The 27,746-nt window shown below is 34.2% G+C and overlaps 1 protein-coding gene across 1 annotated transcript; it reads left to right on the top strand.

Annotated features, from left to right (window-relative positions):
• Positions 1-672: 672 nt before the first annotated feature.
• LOC130660459 (golgin subfamily A member 6-like protein 22) lies at positions 673-20,128 on the top strand. The gene is made up of 6 exons (XM_057461083.1): positions 673-736; positions 931-1,415; positions 14,170-14,272; positions 16,795-16,894; positions 17,777-17,898; positions 18,445-20,128. Exons 1-6 carry the CDS (start codon positions 673-675, stop codon positions 19,101-19,103), a joined length of 1,533 nt encoding a protein of 510 aa, XP_057317066.1. The 3' UTR covers positions 19,104-20,128.
• Positions 20,129-27,746: the final 7,618 nt, after the last annotated feature.

The following is a 27,746-nucleotide window of genomic DNA, read 5'->3' as shown; positions in this document are numbered from 1 at the left end:
AAAAATGATAGTGTATTTCAGCCTTTACGTCTAAACGAGCTTCGTGCGACGTTTTCACTGATCGTTTGTCAAACTTTTCACCAGTGAGAGGCATCAACATTGGTTCCGATTCGACATCTTTACAAACTTGTGAAAGCATATTTGTGGTGATGTCCCGAACATTGTTGTGACGGATAATAACAAATCCACCTTTCTTACAGTTCATAGCATGTTGAAAATCAAATTTGGCACCGCATGCACATGTTGTTGGGACATTAGATAAATTCCAACCATATCTTATTCTAACAGCATCCCAAAAATTTTGTTTATTCAGGTCGAAGCCGTGATCTTTCAAAGGTAGAGCTGTCAACCAATTCGACGATCCTTTTTCTCTGTTGCTACAATTCAGACGTTGCATTCTTGCATCTAGTGACAGAGTTAGTTTTTGAAGTAATTCAATTTGGCGACTTTCACGTTTGGCTTTGAATTATCCCTTCGTCCTCGTTGTGGATGTTGTTACATATGACGTATTCTGTTGCAGGACGAGGTCTCTAACTGTCGCTGTTAATTCTCTAGAATTTGCGTACTCATGAATTGCTTCCTCATGAAATACTATGAGACCCATACCACCCATACGTGGTGGTAATGACATAAGCAATCTTTCATTATCGGAGCATAGAATGCCCCCATTTAATGCATGTTAAAAACCCATCACGCATTATTCCTTCCAGTGGATATAGCAAGTCACAAATATCCGGTATATTTCTTATAAAATACGTCAATTTACTACGGAATCCATTGATAAATCCACAGTATGCAGCTTGGGGATCTATTTCCGCAATTTTTTCGAGACCTGCGCGGTATGAAACTCTGTAAATTTCGGGTGTTATTTATTAACATGCGCGTTCATGCCTACAAAGGTTTGGTTGGTCTTACGCAAATAAAAATTAGGCAACGGTGGAATATCAACGTATGACACATATGACCAGACACAAATCATATTCAGTACCGTGTCATGTCTGTTCGTCTGTCACGAAGACATTTCAAGTAGAAACAAACAGGACTATTTTGTAAACATGGGTCATCCCAATGAAACAACATATAAAATGCGATCACCTCAAGCATTTATAGCTGTTTTTATAATTCTGTCCGTTGCATTAGGATATTACATTATGTCATATTCTTGGGAAAACAAAGATTTGGCAGAAAAATACACAACAGTAACTTGGAAGCTCAAAAAGTCGACAAGAACTTTGGAGAAAACAGATATGAAACTAAAAACATGTTGGTCTGAAAAAAGGTCGATGGAGCAATCCAACTCAGAGCTTCAAAGCAAGGTAGCAAAATTGGAGGAGGAACAAACGTCCACCATGTCAGAAAAAACAGAAGTTGGAAAAAAATATGCTGATGCAGTGGACTTTTTCCAATCTGTGAAAGTAAGTCTTGGCTCGTTATGCAAAGACAGCTAAGTATAAGAAATTACTGTTCAGCTTTACTACAAAATTTGCTTGCTGTTCAATATACAAAAACTTTTGCAACATGGATAATCCTGTGCTATTATAGTACCAGCAGAATAAGTGGGTATTTATATAATTCTGCCTGCACTAACTGATGGAGGACTAAGGGGCCACTCACATATCGATTTCTCCCATGTTTTGCGTCGTTCCGACACTAACTTTAAACCCCCCCTCAATCGCGTCAGAGCCCTAAAATACCCAAAATTCGATAAAGTCCAATATTTTTCTTAAAATTCCTTAGCAATCTAAAAAACCACTTCTTGTTGTTGTTTCTGAAGACAGCTTCGCCTCGCTAGCTGTCTTACTTTGTGATTATTTTCTTTTGTTCAAACAGTTAGTCATTTCCTTATGGAGACAGTATCAGGTCTAGACAATTAGAATATCTAAATTTTAAGAATTTCCCCTTTCATGCTCTAAATTTAATTATCTCCATAGTGCTTCAACTATCTTCAACTATCACAATGAGCATTCTCCCCCGTTGGGTATTTTGGCTCATAATATGCAGTAATCCTGGTCATGCTAATAAAAAAAGAAAGAGCGTGATAAGCATTAATTATCATAATTAATAACCACGAGGCAATGCTGTGATTTCTTCTTTCTGTTTTGTTTTGTCCAAAAACAATGATGAATAGAATAGAGGAAAATTAAATCTAAGTGGAGAAAGTGATGCAGATGTTTTTACGCGGGCCACTCTTTTAAACAGAACCAAGATTTCTTTCCAATTTTTGGTGCCATGTTTTGCAAAGATAAAACAAGCCAAAAAGAACAGCATGGTGAACATAGCCTACCATATTGGCGTTTTTATCGAACTCCATCTCAGAGCTCATTTAAAGTTAAGGCTGTTTGTTCACATAAGGTTTCACACAAACATTTTGCAACGGCCCGCTTATTAGACAAGAATAAGAGATCAACAAGATCGTTAAATATGGTGGCCAGAAAAAAACAATAATAAATTCAAGATACTAAAGTGCCATTATTTCCATTTCTAGTGTACTTTTTACATCCTCAAATTTTAAGGAAAGTCATAACTCCGTCTGAACTTTGAAATAAATTAATAAAATGTTTATGTTAAGGGTGATTACGCACCTTTAATGCCAATGAAATTTTGATGAGCACATCAAAAACCGAATACAACATATTTAAACCTAGACGTAAATCTACTCACAATTTTAATTTTAAATTGAAGATTAATGGTAAACATATTAATTCTAGTGTCATGATTAAATATTTAGGTATTTTGCTCGATTCCGACCTTTCCTGGCGATCTCATATTAATTTTATTAATTCCAAACTTAAAAGAGCTAATGCCATTTTATCTAAACATCGCAATTATGTCACCATAAATACTCTTTGTCAAGATTATTTTGCACTTTTTCATTCCCATCTTTCATATTGTTGCTTAGTAGCTGTTTTCTTCAAGGTAGCAGGTGATATGATTTCGGACGACCTTTTCGAAAATTTTAATAATATGAGATGTCAAGGCTACTGGGCGGTAATTGGATGCATCAGATTTTTCTCTTTCTTTGAAATGAGGGGTGATTAGTGAGTGCTTTAAAATTTGGGGAATTTTACCACAGTCCATACATTTTTGCCATAACAGAAAAAGTGGTACAGATAGCGATGTTTTACACTTCTTCAGAAAAATTGCTGGGAAGCCATCTGGGCCTGGTGCAGAGTTGTTGGAGAGTTTATCGATTGCATTGATGATGTCTTTTTGAGAGAAGTGGAGTTCTGGATTTTCTGATGCATGTTGGGGTAGGTTGATTGTTATGTCTTCTACATGTTTTGGCTCACTGAATACTCTTTTATATTTACAGGAAAGGATTTCAGCCATGTGTTAATTTGTTGCTGTGATCCATAAGTGGTCCAATTTTTGCTTTTATTATTGAAAACTTTTTTGCATATGAATAAAAGTATTTAGGATTTTTTGGATAGCTTCTAAAGCTGGTTTTTCTTTTTGTAGATTTCCATTTAATAAGATTTTTGTAAATTTTTTTCAATTTCAAGGAGTTCTTTGACTAGTTTTTCCTTTTTTGCAGGTAATTGGTATTGTTCAATATTTTGTGGATTCGTCTTCTCCTTCTTGTGAGATTTCGGCGGTGTCTTAAATGTTTGTTTGATTTGACAGTTGTTTTTGCAGATTTGCTTCAGACTATCACTGAAGACATATAACAGATAGCATAAAAAATAGATACAGTACAGTCCGGATGTAAGCGTACGCGTACGCTCAACTTGCAAAAATAATTGCTTTCATTAAAAAAACAATAGGATAGCAAGTTCCTTCCAAATTGCACGAAAATAATTGCTTCGTGTTAAAAACAAAAGCATAGCAAGAAACATTGTTTATAAACAATACTCTGCGCGACAATAAATTAATAGCGAAGGCCATTGAATTTTTATTTTTTTTAACAACAAAACTAATTATAGTAACGCGATTTTAATGTCGATTTATTTAAAAAACACAAGCTCTTTTAAAAAACAACAAATCCAATGATCTAAATAATTGGATTGCTTCTGAGGAATAGGTAAAAAGCTCCTCACACGAGCAAGCTAGATCATCTCGAACATAGATTGCTACACCACCAGGTTGACGGCCTTTCTTTGCCTTTTTTCGAGCTGATTCTATTCTGTAAAGGGTATAACCTTCGATGTACAATTCCACATTTCTGTGATTATTCAACCAGGTCTCTGTCAGGCTTAAAAATAATGCATTTTTGGTTTGAATTTTATCTCTTAGATATGGGATTTTTGAGGGTCTTGTTTGTAGACATAAACCTTGCACATTAAAATGGGTGAATGCATTCAAAACATTTTGCTCTGAGTGATTTGTTGCATTGATTGTTGGGGTTGATTGTGATAGATTTGATTGAGTCGTTGAGATTGATTTGGTTGGTAGTTTAGTGGTTAATTGTATAATTGGGTTTGCCATGGTTAGCTGGAAAGGACTCCTGGCTCCAAGGAGGATTTTGGTAGGGTGCTTTTACAGTAAAAATTTGAAATTTTTCTTCTATCTTTTGCATCAACTCCGCCTTCAGAAGGCGAATTGCATCTAAAAATCTGACGATGTTTTGTTTACACTGTCCATTTTAGTATTTTGATGGTGATTGCTTTGTGATTTTTTGATCAGTGTTTTAGTATTTTGATTGTGGTTTGTATTTTTAAGATGCCATATTTACCTTTCACATGATAAAAGGAACAGGATTTGTTAAAACATTCACTTTTCCTCAGAGATTGCATGCACATGTTTGGATAAAAATATTGACAATTGTGACCAAGAGTACATCCTCTTGGGTTTCTAGTCCCATGTTGCATTAACTTTTTGCAAAGTCTAGGATGAAGGAATTTACATGATGCACCTTTCATACCATGTTTACATTTTCCTTTTTTAAAGAAGGAGCGAATTTTGGAAGTCATTTTGGGTTCTCCATTAGTGTTATCTTGAGATGAGTTACTTTGTTGTGGTGGGAATGACCTTGTGATAGTAAGTTCAGGCTTGGTGTTTAGTTCAGGATCACTTGTAGAGATTTCAGGGTCCAATAAATTTGTAGCGCATTCATTTGTGGCACTAGATTTTTTGTTACATTTCATTAAAGTTTTAGGTTGTTTGACAAAGTTTTGAGGAATGGTTGATTTGTCGCAATGGTCACAAATGTAATAAATAGCAGGTGGTCAAAAAAGGATTATAAAGCTGTTTAAGCGACATTTCATCTATATCCTACAAAATCATCACAGCTAAATCATCAAACGGCACATTTGAGAATAGGGACTTTCGTCAAATGACGTTCGGTATCTCTGTTTGGAGAGAGCACAATCTTCTGGTAAAAGGTTTTGAATTTTGCAAATGATAAGATGAATGAGGTCTGGCTTGGTTACATGGCTACATTCTGGAATATTGAGAAATATAGCAGTTTCCAATAAAATTGGTTTCTTCGACTTAGAAAATTCTCTACTTAATTGCTGAAGGGATTTTCCGTATTGATAATTCCTCAAACAAAATTCTATGTCTTGAGAGTTTGTACGGAGACAGAGTTCAGCCACCAAATCCTCTATTTCATCTTGAGTTCTATTGGTTTCTGCAGTGTTTGAATCAGTTTCTATGGTTGCATTTTTCAACATTTTCAATCAAGGAGAAACATTTTGGTGATAAATGATTGAATCCAACAAACAGAAATTCCACGTCCTGTTCGGCTGCACATAAAAATTATCCAAATTGTATGTGCAGCCAGTCCTTGGTATCCAACTGATAGTATTTCCCTGATCAGTTCCAACAGTTCATTAATTTTTTCCACTTGCTTGTCCAACTTGCTTGTGCTACTCACTGGATCACTTGTACTGTAGCTTTGACGATGTTGTACTTTCCACTGAAAGATAGAAGGCAGAGCCCCGCTTCTGCTCTAAGGCCACAAATGGGGATAACCTTTGTAAAACTTAAATCAGGGACCTTAAGCTGTCTGTTATCTGTCTGTTTTGGAGAATCATTTTCTTGTCATGTTAGGTTAGAATGAAATGACAAATTTAAGCTTGGGATGTATTCTCTTTCTAAAATGAAATATGGCGATTTGTAGGCTTCAAATGGTCATAAATAATAATAATATGTAAAATTTGTAAAGTGGCTAGCCAAGAAAAAAAACATATTTAGTGGATTGTTTCCACTGGGGGAATAATTACAATTTGCCAAATACATTAGAGATGGAAGTCTTTCATTACAGGTCACTTAGTCTGGCAGATTATTCCACACTTTGCAGCTCTAAATAGGAAAAGGTTTTTTTGCCAAATTATGTGTTTACCAAGGGAGGTGTGAACCTGTTTTTCAAAGGTCCTGTTGTTTGGTGATTGTGGCAGTTTTTTGCCAAAAGGAATTTTTAGCGCATGTAATCAGGAGCAATGTGATTCATGGCTTTGAAAACTAGGATGGCATCATTTTTGGTGCGTGAATTATTCAATGAATATTCCCTCTCTTTTCCAAGAAAGGTACAAACACATTTTAATCATTTTAGTTTTCTTGATCTACCTTGGGTGGCACAAACCCAAGCTGAGGAGCAGTATTTGAAAGATGGCATGAAAAGTGCATTAAAGGTTTTTGGTGTAAAGTGTTAAACAAGATGTAATAGTTTTAGAATATTTAAATAGAATTCTTCTATTTAATGTAATTAATGTCTTCCCATTGCATTTTTGAATCATATATTATACCGAGATATTTAACTTTTTCGCTCCTCTTCATACTTTTGTTCTCAACTTTTTAACTGGCTGTGGTTGCCGAAAAAGATAGTTTCAGTTTTGTCCGTATTAATAGTCATTTTGTTATTATTCAGCCAGAGCTCGACTTGCGAAAGTTCTAATTCAATCTGTGAGACAAGGGTATCCAAGTTTTTATGGAATGAAATAATGTATCATCTGCATATTGATGGTGGTAGTTTGAATTGATGACAGATTTTAAGTCATCAATATACAAAGAAAAAGTAGCCCCCCCCCCTACTTTTTCTTTGCAACACAGATCCCTGCAGCACCCTGTAAGCATCTTTATGAAGCAGATCTAATCTTGTGTCATTTCTAAGGGTCAGTTGCATTAGCGGCCCGTTAACTAGGACTCAATCCAGTCAAAGGCAGCTGATGCCAAAACAACTAGCTTTTTTATCAAAGTTTTTGATCAAAAGCTTTTTTAAGGTCAATAAATGCAGCACAAACAAAGTTTTGTTGGTCAATTTTCATAGAAATTGGTAGAAAGGAGATGATATATATATATAATGACCTTGATGCTGTTTTTTTGGAAAGGTTTAGTGTCAGTAATGTTTTTGTTATGCACATCTATGTGTTGTTTCATGTTGGGTACGCAACTGTAGCTTACTTTAACATTGTTTCAGTTAAGTATATTATGATACTTGTGTTTTCAAGTAAAATGTTTTATTATTTACGCTGTAGGGAGGATTAAACCAAATCTTTTTTTTCTGTTTTTTTTTTTCTGTTATTGTTTAAGTTTTTTGGGATAACCTGAGTTTTTGAGCGCTTGTTCGTAGAAGGGTGTAGATTGGTAAAATGTTATTTTTATTGAAGACGGTAGTAAAAGTCGTTCTTTTAAGGCTATTGGAACTTGTTTAATAATTGAAGGACGATGGTTAGATTCTACGCGGTAGTAAAAGTCGTTCTTTTAAGGCTATTGGAACTTGTTTAATAATTGAAGGACGATGGTTAGATTCTACGCGTATGTAACTGGCCTTATCATTAGATTTACAGTAAGGTTTATAGGTTCTGTTGTTCAAGTTAAAGTACAGTACAAATAGTTTACTATTTTCATGTTACTTTGAATTGTTATTGATAATCCAGTCTTTAATGTGTTTGGCTTAATTTTTTCTAGTTGTGGTCCACTTTTCTGCTTAAACACCACCAATTTTATGTCTCTATACAAACCAATATCGCTTTTTTTGTATTTCCTCTACAAGATATAGATTATCTGGTATAGAAATAAATTTAGGTGACCCTTGGCTTCCAGCTAAACTTTCCCTTTAATATGAAGTTAAATATGTTTTGTCTTCAGCCTGAACTTTTTTTTGTAAGAATATCTTAAGAATATGTCCAACCTCGACTGTTTGTTCTAAATATAAAAAGAGCTTGCCAATAGCTACAGCAACTTTAGCAAGCTTTATTTTATTAAGGCATTTATATATTTCCAGGACATAGACATGCTAAAAATATAATGAAGAATAACGATGATAGTATTTGTCAAGAAAGTTAGGGACTTTTTTTGTAATAATTTTTATTTTTTAAACAATGGGTCAGAAGTTCAGATTGTTCTAAGAATATGTCTAACTTGATTGTCTGTTCTAAATATAAAAAAAAATTGCCAATAGTTATAGCAATATATAGCAAGCTTTATTTTATCAAGGCATTATATATTTTTAGGCCACGAGGATAGTATTCTACAAGAAAGTTAAGAACTTTTTTTTTGTAAGAATATAGTCTAAACAATGGGTCAGAATATCCTAAGAATTATGTCTAAACTTGATTGTTTGTTCTAATATAAAAATTTGTATGATGCACAAATTTAATTAGTAATTTACTTTTTTATTGCGTATCTCACAGACTCAACTTTTTCTGTTCAATGCAATGGGCTGTTACATGTAGCAGAATTTGCCATTAGCTATAACAACTTATAAGCTTTATTTTATTAATATAGCCCTGCTAAAAATATATTAGGAACAATAAGAATAGTATTTGTCAAGAAAGTTAAGAACATTAAGACTTAAACAGAATAACACAATTTTTATAAAATAGACGACGTATATCCTACATAAGAATTTTATAAACTAAAAAAAGGAATTTTTCCATTGTTACTGGTTTTAACGCTAAGACGTGGGTTATGTCGTTACAATAAACCTTATAATGTAAACAAAGTTATAACAATGTTTACATCTGTTACTTTACCTTTAAAATATTATGCGATTCACAAATTCGAAAACACTGCATTGTTATCATGCATGGCACTTTTGCGCATTGGGAGGATTGTTGTATGCAATAGACTAAATAGCTCATTTGGTATGATGCATTAGAAACTGTATGTTGTGGAAATTTTTCAATAACCTTTTTTGTGTGACTTAACGATTTTTTCTTATGTCGGGCATGGCAAAGCAAGTATATAGTTTTAGCAGATTCAGCTTTTCACATAACCGTTGTTAGACACCTTCGATTTTGTTAGATCTTTTGAATTTTATTTTTATTTAGTTGCTGGACCTGCTTATTTTTTAAAACTTTATATAGGGTATAAATATAATGCAGATTCTGTGTTCTAATGTTTTTATTTGGCACCCCTCGTATCCACTCAACGAGAGATTCAGTGGATTCTTCTTGGTCTATTATGATAATACAATAATTTTGTCTGTATGTCTTTAAAGGTACTGTCCGATTAAAAAACAATATCTTTTCTTTTGTTTTATTAAGTATCAAAAATAACGAAGATTGCACTCTTAAACAACAAAGATTTATCCAATACTTAGCACCATCGTTTGTTTGTTTTGATCTTGCTGCACTAGCCTACCATCTTCACGAACTTTCGAACGCGGCAAAAGGACTGGGTCAATTCATTATTCAGCACATTTTTGCTTGTGACGTAGTTACCTGGCTTCTTATTAGGCGAACCCCCCCCGACTTGCGCATCGAACGACTAAATGTTTACAGTTGACTCTCTCTATCTCGAACTCGCAAGGGACCAGAAAATTTGTTCGAGATAGAGAAAGTTCGAGATAGAGAAAAATTGACAAAAATTGGATTTTTTCGTAAAAAACGTATTTTTAACCTTCAGTGTATCGGGAGTTGATAGAGGTCAATGAGAGATGTTAAAATGGTAATATTCAATGCACAAGACTTCTTTTAAAATAAATACATAAAATAAATTTACAGCTTCATTTAAAGAAATCGGTTATGTCTTTTTGTTTAAGTGATGCCACTCTGTCTTCATTATACATTTTTCGAATTTGGAGATAAGCATTTGCATTTCATTGCCTTTTTCGCAACACATTGCTAGATCTTTCAAAAGATCAATACTACACTCGACTTTTGATGTTGATGATTTTTCGACAACTATATCAAATGAATCATCCTCCATGTCACTGCCATCGTCTTCAGCTTCGTCGTCCTGAGATTTCCGAAATTCATCAATGATATCCTCATTAGAGATTTGAGGGGCGGTTGCGATAACCTCATCATCCAAGGTCACAAGATCATTAGCACTGAGATCATTTGGTACCAATGATGGATCAGCCTCTCTTAAATCATCCAAACTTTCTTGAAGATCTTTAAATGGGTCATCCGAATCAGCAATAGCATCCTGTTGTCCTGTAGAAGAGATTCCAGATTTCTTAAAACAATTGATGATGGTTTGTTTAGTTACAGCCTCCCAAGAATCAGCCAGCATCTTCATTCCGCTTAAAATTGAAATCTTTAGCAAAGGTTTGTTGTTCTCCAAAGCACTGCACAGCAAACGTACAACTCTCCTTCGGTAATGCGCTTTTAGACTTCGTATGACACCTTGGTCCATCGGTTGCAACACAGACGTTGTGTTAGGGGGCAAAAAAACGAGATGAATGTTTGTTAAGTTCGAGATCGATGGGTGTGCTGGACAGTTGTCGATTATAAGAACGATTTTTCTCCCGTCTACACGAAACTTTTGGTCCAGTTTCCGGACCCAGTTTTCAAGTATTTCACTATCCATCCAACTTTTCTTTTGTGATGTGTATTGGCAAGGGAGATGTTTGATGTTATTAAAGCAGCGAGGTTTTTTTGATTTGCCAATGACGAACATTGGCAACTTTTCTCCAGTAGCACTTGCTGCGGCCATTCCAGTGAATCTCAACTTGCTCTTCTTCCCCCCAGAACACTTTTCTCCTTTGAGGTGGTATGTTTTCTCGGGAAGACATTAGTAAAACAAACCAAATTCGTCTGCGTTGAAAGTGTCCTCCAATTTGTAATTCGACAGAATGGTTGGGAGCGTGGTTTCGTTCCAGGAGCTTGTCATTTGATTTGTAACTGACTTACATTCACCACCGATAACTTTCAAGGAAATGCTGTGCCTGAAAAAGTAAATAAATAAAAATGTTTCGTGTAAAGCAGCCCTTAATATTAATCGAACATAACACAATCGAACATAAATTTTAAGATTGGTTCGATTCAATTTTTATCTGTTTACAAATTATATTGTTGAACACGTGGAGTGTAGTAGAATCTGTAATGAACAATATGGCTATAAATTTACTGGGACAAGAAATTGAATTAACTGAAAATATGCCACTCGTCGTTTTGTCTTCCACTGACATTACATCTTACATAAAAGGGTTCCATGTTTACAAAAGTTTATGGACACCAGTCCAACAAGAAAAACTACAAGGAGAAATGGAACCTCACAACCCTGTCGACAAATACGCTGTAGCCGTTAAAAAAGATGGGAAACTAGTCGGACATTTGCCGTTAGGAGAAAATGGAAAGTTTGCTAAAACCATATTTTATTTTCTCCGTGCTGATCAATTTGGGAGATGTGATATAACTGTTACTGGAAAGGCAGTTAATCTTGGAGATGGTGATGGAATGCAGGTCCCCTGTGTTCTAAGCTTATCCGGGCAAAAGTCAATGGTAGAGATTTTGAAAAAACAGAAGCTGTAATTTTAGTGTTTGATATGTAATCACGTTGTTTTTATACACGAAATGAAAAATATAACTATGTTATTTACCTTTTTTTCCATTTGTCCAGCCAACCATCGGAAGCCTTGAAACTTGAACAATCAAAGTTTGCAAAACTGAGTGCTTTTTCTTTTATCAAATTGCCATCGATCGGAATGTTTTGGCTTCTTTGAACAGTAAACCATTTGAAAACAGCCTTGTCTATCTGCTCATAATCACAGCCTCGAACCTTTTTCGAACCAGACGCGGTTTTTTGTTCTTCCAAGCTTTGTAGGATCTTATGTTTTTTTTTCATCCAAGTAGTTGCGGTAGAAAAGTGGGGGACGTTTTAAATCGTGAACCCCAAACACGATGATCGAGCGTCTACTGGTATAGCGACTCTCTCAATCTTAACTTCCTTTTCTACATGTCCGAAATAGTATGCATGACTATACTGTCATTTTTATATTTATTGTTTATTTTTCACAGCAAATAGGCAAAAATATGCTTTGTTTTCAAATTAAAAAAAATCTTTATCCACGTGGCTTAAATAAAACTTCAAAATTCATTCAAAAAGTTCAGCTACACTTTAACAAAATTTTTACAGAAAAAAATTTATACCGCCCGTGGGTTTCGGTTTTACAGGCATAAAGAAAAAATCCATTAAATTCGGACCTGCTATGGTTTCCAATTATTTTGTCAAATGAAGAAATTATCTACAATTAAATTCATGCCAAGGCGTGCGCGTGCGATCGCACGCCTCTCCTGAAAAAGACTGGACTCTATTAAATATTTTCAATTACATGGTATAAAAGTTTCTACTCCTTCATGAGTAATTCTTAGATGCGAGTGTGATTGAGTAATATTGTAATATTTTTCAGATAAAAAATGTATTACGGAACACGAAGAATTCCGAGCGGTGGTTTTATTGAAGAGTACGCTGTGAACATCTTTGGTGGCACTCCATGACAGAGAGTTTCGAACGACCACCTAGTTACCAGCCCCCACTTACCTCCTTAACATCCTTTTCTTTCCTCCGTTCAGATATTTCTCTGCGGAAGATTTTTTTTTTTGGATCCTTGAGCAGCGAAAAAAAAATTTTATCCTGTTTTTTTCGACTGTTGTTAGTGCAATTCACAACAGCGCACCACGACATTATTCTGCCTCTCAACCTTACTGAATGTGCGATCTGAGTCTAATCTCTCTGTGGCGGGACATCTAGTGAAGAGGAAACTAATTTTTAATTATTGATTGGTTGTCTTTAGAGTAGCTGAAACAACTATGCAACCTTAAGGCTAAAGTCATATTGAACTTCAAGTTTTATTAGCGAAAGCTTCTTACTTAGGTTCGTACAGAATTAGCACAGTGTGTGTTTACCTTAAGGTCTAGACACATCTCTCGCCTTCGATTTTTTAATTCCATATGAATAATTCATAAAAAGCGGTCTTTCACAATTCAGGGGGTAAAATTACCAAAATTTTTAAACATATAATAAAATATCAGCCCTGGCCCACGTTTTATCTATTTTGGTCAGTTCGGCGCGCTCCAGGTAAATACGTCACACGCGACATATTATTTCAGCCTCGCTTTAGTGCCTATCATCCGCCATCCATATAAACAATCGAAGCGAGAGACCGCATGCTTTTTTTGTAAACAAAAATGAGATATTGTTCAGTTGGTGTTAGGAAAGAAAACAAATAATTATTTAATTATTTTATAGAAATTAGTTCCAAATAAGAATTTTTTGTCAAAATTTTAGTTGATTTTTAATCGGACAGTACCTTTAATAGACAAAGTGGATATGTTTGTTTTCCTTTAAAGTAGCCAAAAATATGTCTTATTTGCAACGTCAATGCATTTAGACTGACATCAACAGTATGTTAAAGATTAGCATAGCCATGCATTGCACTTTCCAGTTTAAAACCAAATAACTAAAAACAGGTAGAATTAAATAATCATCATCTCTTGCGTGGGTAGCTAGGGACCAGCTGAGACAAAAATGGGACCAAGTTCCTAAAAGCTAGGTCAACCAACCTGTTTTGAAACATACAGGTTAATGACATCATTAAAAAAGCCTTAAATCCCAATATCTTAGCAACCGTTTGTGAAAAGCACATTTTCTATACATTTTCTTCATCAGCGTTTCAAAATCTACACAACAGAGGGTAAAAAAATTTATGAAAAAATATTTTATATTGGTGGGTTTTAATCCTTTTATCTCCTCCACTGTTCCTTGTGTTAATAAATTTCCTGAAAATTCTTTTTGTGCATTAACAAGTCAGTGCTGGTGTCATCAAAAATTAAATGATTTTCCATTGTTTTTCTGCCTCATCAAGATAATAACATTTTTCACCATGTCCATGACCCAGAGTTCTTTTTTTAAACGATTCATCAAAAAAATTTTATGACACCGTTTTTGTCCATCAAGACTGTTGCATTAATTAAACTTTACCTAACTGTGGAAAATGGATTCTTGCAACTCTGTTTATAGGACTGAAGAATTTTAAGTTCAAGCTGTTATTTATTTCAGTCTATTGTTGGAAATGCAGATGGTCAGTTGTCTAAGGATGAAAAAAGTGACCCAACAAGTGAAATGTATAGCGCGTTAAAAGAGTTGCTGCATCAATGGAAATGTATGTAGTTGTCTGTCTTTATTTGTCTTTTTTTAAATGTCTTTTTTCTGCTTTTTTAATATCTATAATAATAGCCGTCGTCTGTCTGTCTCTGCGCGGACACCCTGCTGAGTTAGAAAATGATGTTACGGAAACACAAATATCAAATGCAATATATTTTTATCCACTATGTTGCGACAGGTAAATATAAAGGATGGGCTAACCCATGGATTTTTCCACGGGGCAACGACTAGTATTTTAAATAATACCAAACCATCACGTCTTTTATTAGCCTCCCAGTACTAGCTTGCTAGCTATATTTTTTAAATTTTGCATAGAAACATATACAAGATTTTGCACATAAAGCTAGTTAAGTCAACAACGATGACCTTAAAGTCTTTTTAGAGGTATTAATTACCTTCTTGGGGCTGATAACATAGCATTTTTACTAAATATAGCTCCTAGTGTTGTCCTTGTTTCCTCGTCAAAACAAACTTTCGATTTACTGATGTTAGATATGTTTTACAGACCGTAGCTCGTTTTACCAACAAAAAGAATACTTAAAGGAAATGATCCTTTTTTTAGAAAATAGCATTAAAAAAGTAGATTCATCTACAAAAGTAAGTTTATCATAACAAAATTAATTGTTCAAAACAGGTTGGTTATAGTTGTGAAGTGCATATAATTTTTTTGTACTTGACCTTGGTCTAATTATTTCAAACCTTCATTCAGAATTCCAAGGATAGAGAGGAATGTCCATCTCAAACTGTTTTGTAGCCCTTCAAGATAACCTTTAGTTTTATCTCAAATCATGGTGGGAAGCTAAATAAGCAGAAAAGAAAAAGAAAAAGTTTTTCATCAAACTGTTGTATTGTGATATTGTTTATTACTTATGCCTAAGTTTATATTTTTTATTTCCCTAGCAAATTGTTAACCCCCAATACAGCCCCACCTCCTAAACCGAAAAAGCTATGGAAATGAGATTCTGCATGCACATAGCCCATTATAAGATAAATAAAATTTGACAAAAACATTTCATGACGTTACTTATTTTATGATAGGTAATCATTTTCCCAAATTCTTGGCGTTTCAACAATATTTGCAAAAGCTAATTTTTTGAAATTGAAAAAAAGTATTTAGCAACATATTTCCAAAGGGTAGTTTCCACTACTTATTGTATACAGCATTGTTCAATTAGCTGTGAGATAGAACTGGTATCCATTACTGTACAAATAGTTTGCATTTTTATTGTAGTAATACTTAAATGCACAAAAAGCAAAAGATTCTTTTGAAATTTAATGGGCTCCTACAAGTTTCTTCAAATTAAACTAAATTGAAATCAAATTAACTAATCTAAACTTTGCAGTCACAATTAAATGTACATCGTTTTTTTCATCTGTACAATATCTTATACTAGTATATACCATTTTGTACAATAAATTCTATACAATACTTTGCAACAATTGAAACTACTAATTTTAACATTTACTTTTTACTCCTTTGAATATATTTAAAAAAAAAACCCTGATAGAAGGTGCTTCAGGAGCTCCCTCCCCCACACTAGCCTGCCCTAACCATCTCAAATAGGGTTAATAATCAACATTTCGTAAGAATCTTTTCCAAAACAAATAAAACACTTTGCTGTTGTACGTGAGAAAACAAGGCTCATTGATTTTAGATGTGTGTTTTTTGTTTTTTCTTTTTGCATCTGCGTGTTTCGTCTATCCAGACTTGATTTAACGTTTCTCAAGCCTGCACATTTAAATTATTTTACTGACAGATTATATTCTCTATAATAAGTTGAATCTGAAAATATGTAAACATTGTGTCTGTTATGTTGGATTCAGGTCATCTTATTCTATACAATTGGATCATATTTGAGAGCGGATTTTTACATTCTGTTTATGGTTTCTGACAGCATATTAAAAGTTATTTAACATATTTTCTGGAGTTTTCGTAGTTTGATAAATAAAGGTGAAAAAGTGCCTAAAAAAATCCCAAAAAAATCGGGTATATACTCGGATTATTCACTGACCAAATTTCTCACAAAGATGCCCCTTAATGAAATAAAGTTGTCTTGTAAGTTTTAGGTCCTAAGTATAATCCTGACGAAAGTTATATTGTCCTGATTATAATAGTATAAAGATTTTTAGTGGTAGTTTTGATTAATATCCAATATACAAAGGTCTGAGAAGTATATTAGACCAAAATATTTGGCATACAGGTGTCTAATATAAAAATATGAAAACTGCGTAAGTATCATAACCATGAAGCATAGCGAAAAAGAGTTATTAAAAAAACAGCAGGGGGTGGAAAACGGAATCCCAATACCAATGTAGACAAAAAAGGGTGTCCTTTTTTGTGGTTCTTATTGAAAAAGTTTCAAACTGCAAATTCTCTTTTACATCTACATAAACAAGTGTAAATAGATTTTCTTGAGTATAAATTTGTTGTTTTGGGAAGTATAGCTATATTGTCAGTGTTAGAGAAGTATAGCTAAAGCAGTTTCGCCGACTATATATATATATATATGCACTTTATAGCTGACAGAGTTTTATATTCCAACTTGAAGTTATCGAACCAGGAGCAGTCAGGAATATTATCTGAAACGAAATCCAAGAATGTACAGCTGGAGATAGATAAGTAAGATTTCTTTATGATTCCTCTTTGATAATTTCAACACCTCCAATGAGACACCTTAAAAAAATCACAACATGTTGCAGTTAGATTCGTTAAGATCCAGTTTCCATCCTGCTATTTTTCCACCACGCCACTATATGCCTAAATACCATATCGTGAAAATTTATGCATAAAACGTTTTTGTACGGTCTTGTCTGCTCACAATTTAAAACAATGTAAATGTAAAAACAATGTACAGGAGCTTTTAGTGTTGATATGTCCTGTGTTGGAATACTTTTGTATGTGACAGGTGGGTTAGTAATCTGAAAAATTACACCAAAATTCAGGGAAGGAATTTAGTGAATTTTTCGAAAGTCAGGGAATAGTTTGGGAATTTTCGTGTCAACTATTTGACTAGAAATTGAACATTACCATAAAAATTTTGTTTTCGTTAGAAGCAATTTTACTACGCAGGGGAATTTACATTTTAGTCCGTAAAAACAACTGTTCACACTGTGTAAAAGCAACTTTCCAAACATGTTTGGGTTACTTTGAATTAATCGAATAGACTCCAACTTGTATTAAGATTTTAGTTCTTTCCACCAAACCACCATCTGCTTTTTGTTTATTTTAATTTTTTTTTCGTTTTTTATTCAAGGTCAAAATTCGAATTCAGTCTTCGATTACACCTACTTACTCCACGTAGTTTTTCAATTTTTCTTACGCTCTTATCGAAATTAAATCATGTTGAAATGTTGCGTAACAATCGCCTGATGTGAATTGGATTTTACAAAGTGATCTTAACTGCTTGTACGAAGTGCTGCTGTTTACAAGCCAATTTGTTCAAACTGTGTGATATTGTTCTTTCTTGTTATGAATTGACGACCATTTTTTTTCTCTTCAAAGTGGAAAGTTAACGGATCAGGTAAAGCAGTTGGAGGAGAAAGTGTCGACTTTGACAGAAGAGAAGACACAAACTGAAACGTCTATGGCTACTTTGAGAGAAGAGCTAGAGGCTGCGAAAAAAGGTAAGAGTGCTGTACTCCTTTGTACTTCTTAAGCATAAGTTAAAAGCACAATGAAAGGAAAGAAATTGGTTTCCAAAATCTTACTTCAATTCTCAAGCAAGTATGTTATCTCCCCATGACGTAGAAGAGGAAAATCGTAATCTATTTTTATAATAATAAAGGGACTTATGCTACTAAACAAGGTACTTCTTCGCTTCCACAGGGATGTGTCAGTTCATTAAAGATGTGTTGTAATCAACGTGAGAGTGACAGATAAAACGTGTTCACTAATCTTGTTAACACTTTTAAACTCGGTTTTAATGACATAAAATATTTTCAGCAATTTTCGCGCAACAGTGTAAGGTACGATTTTAATTAATTAGGTAGATATGTTGCACGACAAAACACAACACAAGAGATTGTACAGAGCTAGCAAACCACCAAAACTTTTACATAAACCAATTACCAACTTTTATTTGGAAACCAATCAAATCTGTTAATTTCGGTAGTGTCAGCAAGGCTTTAAGAGTCGAGAAAAAGTTGTATTGATCCTTTTACGCATTCTAGAAACTAATGTCCGTGGTTTCCGGCAGCGACAGTCGAACGTGCATGTGGAAGAACCTACCAGCTCTCAGCACGAAAGACGAGTCGAAGAAGCGATACAGCACCGTGCTTTTCCAACACACGGGAGGAGAGCACATCGCAAAAAGAGTAAAGTGGATGAAAACAAAAAGGAAGAAGAAGAAAAGAAAAAAGAAGAAGAAAAAAATAGTGAAAAAGAAGAAGAAGAAGAAGAAGAAGATAAAGATATGAAAGGTGATGAAGCAAAGAAGGAAGAAAGGACTATTACGCCCTCCCCACGAGTTGAAACGCCTGCGGTATCAACAACACCTCATAACGAAACTAACGATGCAGAAAGCAAAACAACGTCTACGGTAGAAAGCTATGACGCCCAAGAAGAAGCATTAAAACCGCACAAAAACACTTCCGAACTCCACCACTCCACCAAAGCGTCGAATGCAAATTCCACTGGCAAAGAAAACGACACCGATGTCGATTTCGACGAAACGGAAGAAGGGAATTCAAAAGAAGAAAACTCAAAAGGACAGGAAAAAAATGATGATGAACCAGCAAGGCATGGTAAGCTTGACCGTGATGAAGAAGAAAAGGTAGAAGAGGGCGACGATAATGAAGGGGATGACAACGAGAACGATTTTACAACGTAAACTTTGAGGGGAGTCACATGTAGTAAGAGGTTATCAAAATATATAGTGCACGTTTATTTATTTAAAATGCCAACATAGCAGACAGGACATAATTCAGAAGAACCTTATTTCGGACTTTAAAGTAGTTATTTACAGTCGAAGCTTCCCAATAAAAAATGTAGGCAGCAAACAGCTAAATTTGTTCAAGAAAACGTCGAATCTCGCAATACTTTAATTTGGGAAACGTTCGCGAGATTGAAATTTTTCGTGAAACTTTGTCTCGCAAAAGATATTCTGTTCAAATTTTTTAAATTTTTATTTCACGAATTTTTTTAAAAGCCTTCACTTTTGAATTTCCAAATTTGTCTCGAAACTAGGAAATATATTTGCATAAATGAAGCGTTATGCTTCAAACATGCTTATCTTCAGAAAATATTGCAATAAAAACGGAAACACTTTTCCCTATTTTTTATAAATCACGAATCAGGAAAGTTTATCTTGCGAAAACTTCATCCAAAAGATTTTGCGAGTTCTTAGGCTCGCGACTGATTTTTGAAATGAGGGTTGATGTACTGCAACGTTGGTATTTAAAATACCATGCACAGCATTATTTAATATTTATTAAACCTCGTTCCCAGCCCCTATTGTCTTTTGTTTTGTCGCGATATCCTGGTGGGGGCGAGATAAGCATTTCTTATCTTTACTTTTTCTACTATTTTCTTTTTATTTTTTTTTAAAAACAAAGAATAACACCCCACCTTTTTTGTCTTAGGGGTCCAAGTTAAGCCTTTCACGAAAAAACGAACGGTTCGAACGTTTGATGAAGTAACACGACATGAACCTTATGGAGAGGAGGACATAGTCGATTATCGTGATTTTAGCGTTAGAAAACATACTTCTTAAGTCAATTTTCTTTACTAATAAAATATGCAGAGGGGTCTTATTTTTTAGATATTTGTGTGAATTTTTGTTTTTTACTTGGAACATGTATATTTGAATCAGTTTTTCGTAATATTTTGGTAAAATCTTATCCTACTTTCAAAATATGCACGTTGCCACTATATTTACATGCCTGCATGTTAACCACGGTTGTGGACATGCCCTGATGTTAACCACGGTTGTGGACATACCCGAATGTTAACCACAGTTGTGGACACGCCTTGATGTTAACCACGGTTGTGGACATACCCGAATATTAACCTCGGTTGTGGACATTCCTAGATGTTAACCACTATTGTGAACATGCATGGATGTTAGCCACGGTTGTGGACTTGCCGTACAGGGTGACCACTCCTTAAAATCCTAAAATAACCTTAGATAAAGAAAATCTCTTTAAAAGTACTTAAAAATATACTTAAAAAATTGAAATTTTAGCTATTCTCCTTAATTGAATTTCCGCCCGAAGGCGTAGGAAATTCTTTAAAACCGTCGTTTTTTTCTTTCGGAGCATTTTTTGAGAAAAAATCGACCCTGGGATTTCACGTTCCTCTGAGATGAGGATAGATAACTGACTAACTAACTAACCCTGTCCCAAAGGGTCAATTGCAACGTCACAGATTTAAACTTCGTACCCAAGCTCCCGAAGTACTGGGAAGTCATCTAAATGACGTGTCAGGCCAAAATTTCTCCAAAAATTAAAACTACTTTGTTTTTGACAAAATTTGGCACAGTTAACAAAAAAAGTATGCTGAATATAATTGTGACATCATAATTTTGGTTTATGTCACCTAAATGTCATTTTAGGCCAAAATTTCTCCAAAAATTAAAACTACTTTGTTTTTGACAAAAATTGGCACAGTTAATAAAAAAAGTATGCTGAAAATGATGGTCACATCAAATTTTGTCAACTAAATGCCGTTTTCAACCATAAATGATAGGCTGTATTTTTTTGTTAGCAATTTCTTTTGAAATGTGAGTTTATTATGACACGTTTCGTTTTGTTTGCGTTTGTTGTAAGATATAATGTCACTTGTGTGCTTTATCTTCAGAGCTTCATGCACCAAACCTCTTCGAATGTTTGGCATGATTTGGCATGACACAACAAATTAGCAGGTTGTCATCAAATATTTTGGTAGCGAGTGAAAATTCTTAGAGCCCCCAGGGCTTCTTGTTTCTCCTTAATTTTTCTGATCGTAACTTTTTTGAAAATGTGTTCATGGATTGTTTATCACATAAGACGCATTTCTCTGTTACCTGAAATCCTATATTTTCTCTCCTTTAGGGCATAGTTTATATGCATGATTTGTATAATATGTATAATTTTCTTATCATAGAACATAGTATGTAACATAAAAGATAGAGAACTAAAATTGGTTTTCTCCTTAATTATACTTATTTTTTTATCTGTATCAGTATCAGTGCTCAAAAAAGATATTTCAGCAACCCTACTAGCATCTGTTAAAGACAGTAGCCACTTTTAAACTTAACTGCTTGTCTGATAAACAGACTTCCGGCATATTCCTTAAATATTTAAGAATCTGTTCAACATCCCAAATGAGAATAGCAGCCCTTTCCTAATAATTTTTCTGCCTCCAAACTTTTCCTGAAATGTTTCATGACAGTAATTGATTTCTGCCCACCGCTACGCTAGGCGGAATCTTTAAAATCGCCTTGAGGGATACAGAGAGAGACATAAGATTTGATGAATCCCTTTGTTGTCACATGTAACATGCATCTTATTGTTTAAGACTGTTAAACTGTCTTGGAAAGTAAACATAAATAGCTTAAACAATAGCTTAGCTAACTTATGCATATATATAACATGACATAATACACTGAGCTAAATGTTATATCTTGATGTCTGAGTCATATTTATTTAGCTAGTCATTATGCCCACAACAATCCAGTTATAAACATTTCCAATCATGCAACAAGAAAGACTCTAACTGCTTTAAAAAATGCATTCGCTGATATGGTCTTAGTTGCCAAGTAGTGTTGTTTTTGCTACGCACAACAATCTTGAAATGCATAACTTGATTTAATCTCAGCTAGTCATATGCAACAATATGCCAGAAAAAGTTGCAGCAGTTCAGTTTTTTCAATTTATTGCAGTTAGTTTACATTAAATACAAGGTCTTGATACACATTAAGAATTAAAATTTTCGGTAATTTTCGATAATTTTTTGTATATAAATGGGTAAGTCTATTGAATGAATTTTAAGCATTTGGAGTGTACATAAATTTAATCAAGATTTAAAAAAGGGTCTTCAGGGTCCAACCAAATGTGAAAATAACAAAAATAATAAGTTTAAAAACTGCATTTTTTATTGATTTTCTGATTACCCTATATATATTTTCTATGCACTGATCTTTTTTCAAAAAACTTAAAAAAACCAAAATTTTCGGACAAAAACTTTCGGCAGACACGAATTTCGGCTGGAAAAATTTTCGGACAATAAAAACACGAAAGTTGGATCAGAATAGCATTATTATTATTATTATTATTATTATTATTAAACGAAACTGAATTGTCGAAATTAATTTGGAGATTAAAAGACGATGGAACAGACTTTGAAATCTAATATGGAGTATTGAAAAACGCGCAATGCCGTATAGGACAGGAGCGCGCACGTGTGTTTCGTACCTAACAGAAAAAGTAGCAATTGTACGAGCTGAACCAAAGGGACTGTTAAATAAAAGAACAGAACTTGTCAACAAATGCCGCCATCGTAATAAATTCACTTTAAAAAGGTAGAAATGAACTGTAACGAACAATGTATTTATTTGTATTTTTTGTTTCATTACGTTTTATCACGTAATTAAAAGGTTTATACTTTATTTAGTACCAACTTGTATAACTTTTATCAATTGCCTGAAGATTGCTAAGAAGCATGAAACTTTAAGTAACAAAAACGAATGTAGTTGCTCTGTTATACATTGAGCACTCTGTTTGTATTTGTGTTAAAAATAACTTCGTGTTTATATAGCTATGTATGTAGACTATATCCAGTCTTATCATGTTACACCTCACATATATGAGCTGACATTAAAAGAACTGTCAAATAAAAATTGACACTTAAAAATTTAAATAAAAACATTAAATGTTATGTTAAATAAAAAGAAAGCGTTTAATTATCACACGCAGTGTTGTTATAGAACAAGACTCGTTCGATATTACTTCGTAACGGCTGATTTCTTAACCCCTATTTGGTCCGGGGTTTTTCGAACATAAAATGGGGGCGAATTCCGCCCCCGCCCCCTTTGATGTTCTGATAAATCTGCACATGCGCAATATTTATTTTTAAAGTACTACGTAATTTTCGCGAATAAAAATATCTTTTTTGCTTTCATGACGTTCAAATTCCAAAATAAACAAAATGGCGACGTAGTTGAAGTTTAAAAAAATAAGAAAGACCAAGCCAAGTCGAGCATGCACTACTTGACCACGATTACTTTATCTAAGGCAGATTGTCTAGTAAATACGGATGCTTGGTAAATGAAGTAAAGATTTTATCTAGCTAACCTTTTATTGTTTGTTGACTTGATTTTGATTGATTTGATTTCCTCTTTTATTTAATGTCGATTTATAGCTATATATATTTATAAAACAAAATACAACTGTGATAAATAAATCATAACATGGCGATACGGGGCATAGAAATCCCTGTAGCTCACTCTATAATGATGAACACACACATGTATAAAGGATGGTTTTCACCATTGTTTCAAATTTTATACGAATTGTAGCTACATGGTTCTGATCTGACCCAACTATACACTTTAGACTCGGGACTAGCCCATCTTTAGACAGGATGGTCTGTCAAAAGACAGGTAGGTGCAATCACAGTTGAGATGACCTATCTACTGACATGTATGGACATATGTATGCAAGTTTGTCTTAAGTTGGTACAAGGAGGGTGCCGATAAGCCGCAAACACCCGTATATATACGGGCGAGTTCGGGCGACTTTTCAAATAAAATTGGCGGTTGTCCCCCGAAACCGCCCGCACTTTCCCGAACTTGCCCGGAACATTCCCGAAATGCAATTCCTTGTAACAAACCATGCGGACGATGGTTGGGAAGAAGGCGCTTGAAGAGAAACGAGTTAATAAAGTTTATATATAAGTTATTTATAAAGTAAACTTTTTCAAAACCCATCAAAAACAGTTCTTCTAAGAATTTCGCTACCACATAGTAAGTTTATTTTAATTTATATAGTTTTTTTGAATCATATATTAGTGTCTGTTTTTTTATTCTTAGGGCATTGCTCGGGCCTATGGGGGTTTTTCAGGCGAATAGGCAAACTCACCCAAAAAACGCCCGCACTTTTTACGGTGTATGGGGCTTATCGTGTTGGTACATAGGCCTTACTATATTTGGCGATTCGGTTCAGCTTTGTTGCCGTAGTGATAATTGACATTCGGCTTAATTGACGAGTCGCATTTGTGCTACATCCGCTATTTTTAAATTTTCCCTGGGTGAAAACAAGCCTAGTTCGTAGGGGGAATAATGGTAAAAAATGTGGTAATGGAAGAATAATTAACTAACGAAAGGTAATCACAATAAAAATCTGTCTGGAAATGATGCTTAGCTATCTGGATTTTGCTCCAAAAAATTATGTTTGCTCCTTAAAACTCCAAAATCTGCGTAGCTCTACACTCTCTTCACCTAAAATACGGAAACTTTTATGACCTCTATCGGGTGATTGCGTATTTTGTGTTCTAAACCACCAAAGAGTGACTATTACCCGATAGAGGTACTGTTCTGACCCATCTACGGACACCGGCCCAACTTTGGACGCGGGACTGGCCCGTGCTTAAACAGGCCGGCCTGTCAAAAGACGGGTCGGTGCATTCGCAATCGGGATGGCCCATCTATTAACAGGCCCGGCCCAACTTTGGACAAATGTATGCAAACACGTCTTAAGTTGGTACAGGCCCAACTATTGACGAAGGAATATCTTGCTTTTAAAAGTCGTATCATCAGATGGGACAAACTTAACTGTACACAAAAGTCTCTTGCAATTTTAGAAAATGTTTCATAAGATGGGACAGGCCTAACTATTGACAAACAATTCCCATGCCTTTAAAAGACTGTGTCATAAGATGGGACAGGCCCAACTATTGACAAACAATTCCCATGGTTTTAAAAGACTGTGTCATACGATGGGACAGGCCCAACTATTGACAAAGGACACTTGTGTTTTCAAAAATCATAGTAAAAAAGGGACAGATCCAACTATTGACACTTTTTAGAAACAGCCACAGCATGGGTCAGTTTGAAGACTCACAGACTAAAGTTAAGCCTTGATGGGAAACATACTGTTTCAAATCTAAAAAAAATTGAAGACAGGTCTGGCCCAACTGTGGACAAATGCAGTGTCTATAAGAGAGGACAAAAGAAAACAAAAAATATATGGAGGAAAACAAATCATGAATTCTCTAAATATAATCTATTACAAATATAGCTAGCTAAAGTAATGAGCAACACAAATAAAATGTCGTGATTTTTTCCCTTAAAAATTGAACAAACACAGACATAAATTCACAAATATTAGTAGCACAGTCGGTAGAGCATACGACTCATTTCCAAGCGGTTGTGGGTTTGATCCCCACATAATGCTGTTGTCCAGTTGGGCAAGAATTTCAAAAAAGATTTCTGTAGCTCAAATGGGATCTTAAGGACTCTGCTGATACTACTTAAGGAAACTGGTGATACTGATCACATAAAATATAAATTAACTTATAATATTTCTTTAAATCATAGTCCATCTTTCTGTTTCTTGAATTTATAACAAAATATTTCAATCATGTATGCTCCAGCCGAAACGATTTTCGTTTCTTACGTAATAGGTCAAGTTGCAATAATTCCATCAAAGATTATATTGAAAATTATGCATAGCAAAATAGCTTAAAGGTTACCTCCTGCTAAAAATCAAGTTGAGCTCATATGAAAGATCTTTGAAAGTTGTCTAGAAATCTTTTTATTTTTTTCAAAAATCTTTATCTGTTCTCGAGAATTTTGTCTTAAAAGTAGCGCTAATTATGCGAAATTGTGACGTCATGAGTATGCATTGAGCATAATTATGGTAATCTTATTAGTCCAAATTCTAAAGAACCAATCAAGGATTTTATAAAAAATATTCAAATTCCTAGACAACCTTTCAAGCTCTTTCATATGAGCTCAACTTGATTTTTCACAGGAGGTAACCTTTAAACAACAGCTTAGCTATAGCTATATACCTTTAAATATATATAATATGAAATTACACTGAGCTAAATGTTATATTTTGATATCTGAATAATAATTATTTAGCTAGTCATTAAGCACACAAACATCTCCAATCATTCAACAAGAAAGTCCTCAACTGCTTTTTAAAATGCATTTGCAGATATGGTCTTGCACCAAGAGTTGCCAAGTAGTGTTGTTTTTGTTACTAACAACAATCTTGAAATGCATAACTTGATTTAATCTCAGCTAGCCATATATAACAATATCTCGGCAAAAGTTGCAGCAGTTCAGTTTTTTCATTTTTTTGGAGTTAGTTTACGTTAAATACAAGGTCTTGAAGTATGCAAACATCTTTTAACGCCATGTCGCAAGTTGGTCCTGGCCCGTCAATTGACAGGGCAGCATGTCAAAAGATGGGCCACTGTGTCAAAAGATGGGCAGCTTAGCTATAGCTATATACCTTTAAATATATATAATATGATATGTATATATATATATAATAAATATATATATATATATATAATATGTCAAAAGATGGGCAGCTTAGCTATAGCTATATACCTTTTATCGCATTTTAAAAGTTTATAAACAAAAAGCGATGATAGAAATGTTTTTTTAGATCGTATTTTAAAAGTTTATAAACGAAAAGCGGCGATAAAATGTTTTTTAAGATCGCATTTTAAAAGTTTATAGACAAAAAGTGGCGATAGAAATGTTTTTTTACATCACATTTTAAACATTTAAAAAACAAAAAACGGCGATAGAATTTTTTTTTAGATCGCATTTTAAAAGTTTATAAACGAAAAGCGGCGATAGAAATGTTTTTTAAGATCGCATTTTAAAAGTTTATAGATGAAAAGCGGCGATAGAAATGTTTTTTTACATCGCATTTTGATTCACGAAAGATTAAAATCTATTTATAATGTAGCTAGCTTTATGGCAACGAATTAAAACGTGTTAATTTATTTTTTTGCCGTCGGTCTTTGATTTAATTGATAAACTAACAGTCTTTACAATAGAAGTTATGTATCGTGGAAGCCACGATGTAATATTTAATTTTCATTCACGTAGTCCACGAAACATGATCGTGAGGTCCACGATTGTTAAAAAAAATACTCATCGTGGACTATCGTGGCTCGTGCGTAACATGAAATAAACACGAACCACGATGTTAACAAACCTTTTCACAGTACTGTAGCTAGCTAGCTAGCTAGCTAGCTATGCTAAAGATATCAATATTTCTCTACTATACTTTGTTTCAGATATGATAAAAAAATATGCAAATTCTGATTATCAAATTGTTCCTACGCTACTCAGTATATCTCATCATAGCTTTGTTGAAGTACTAACTCTCTTCCTTCAAGGTAAAACAAAGCTTGCAAACACCCCCCAAAGAGCGCCTAACATTTTTCATGTAACTTAATTATTTTAAAGAAGATATAGACTGGGAAAAACTGAACAACATCTTCACAAATATGACTGGCATAACGAATT

This window comes from Hydractinia symbiolongicarpus, chromosome 1 (genome assembly GCF_029227915.1).
Source record: "Hydractinia symbiolongicarpus strain clone_291-10 chromosome 1, HSymV2.1, whole genome shotgun sequence".
NCBI classification, from domain to species: domain Eukaryota; kingdom Metazoa; phylum Cnidaria; class Hydrozoa; order Anthoathecata; family Hydractiniidae; genus Hydractinia; species Hydractinia symbiolongicarpus.
Note: the sequence above shows the minus strand (reverse complement) of the source record. Positions and strands in the feature narration are given on the sequence as shown.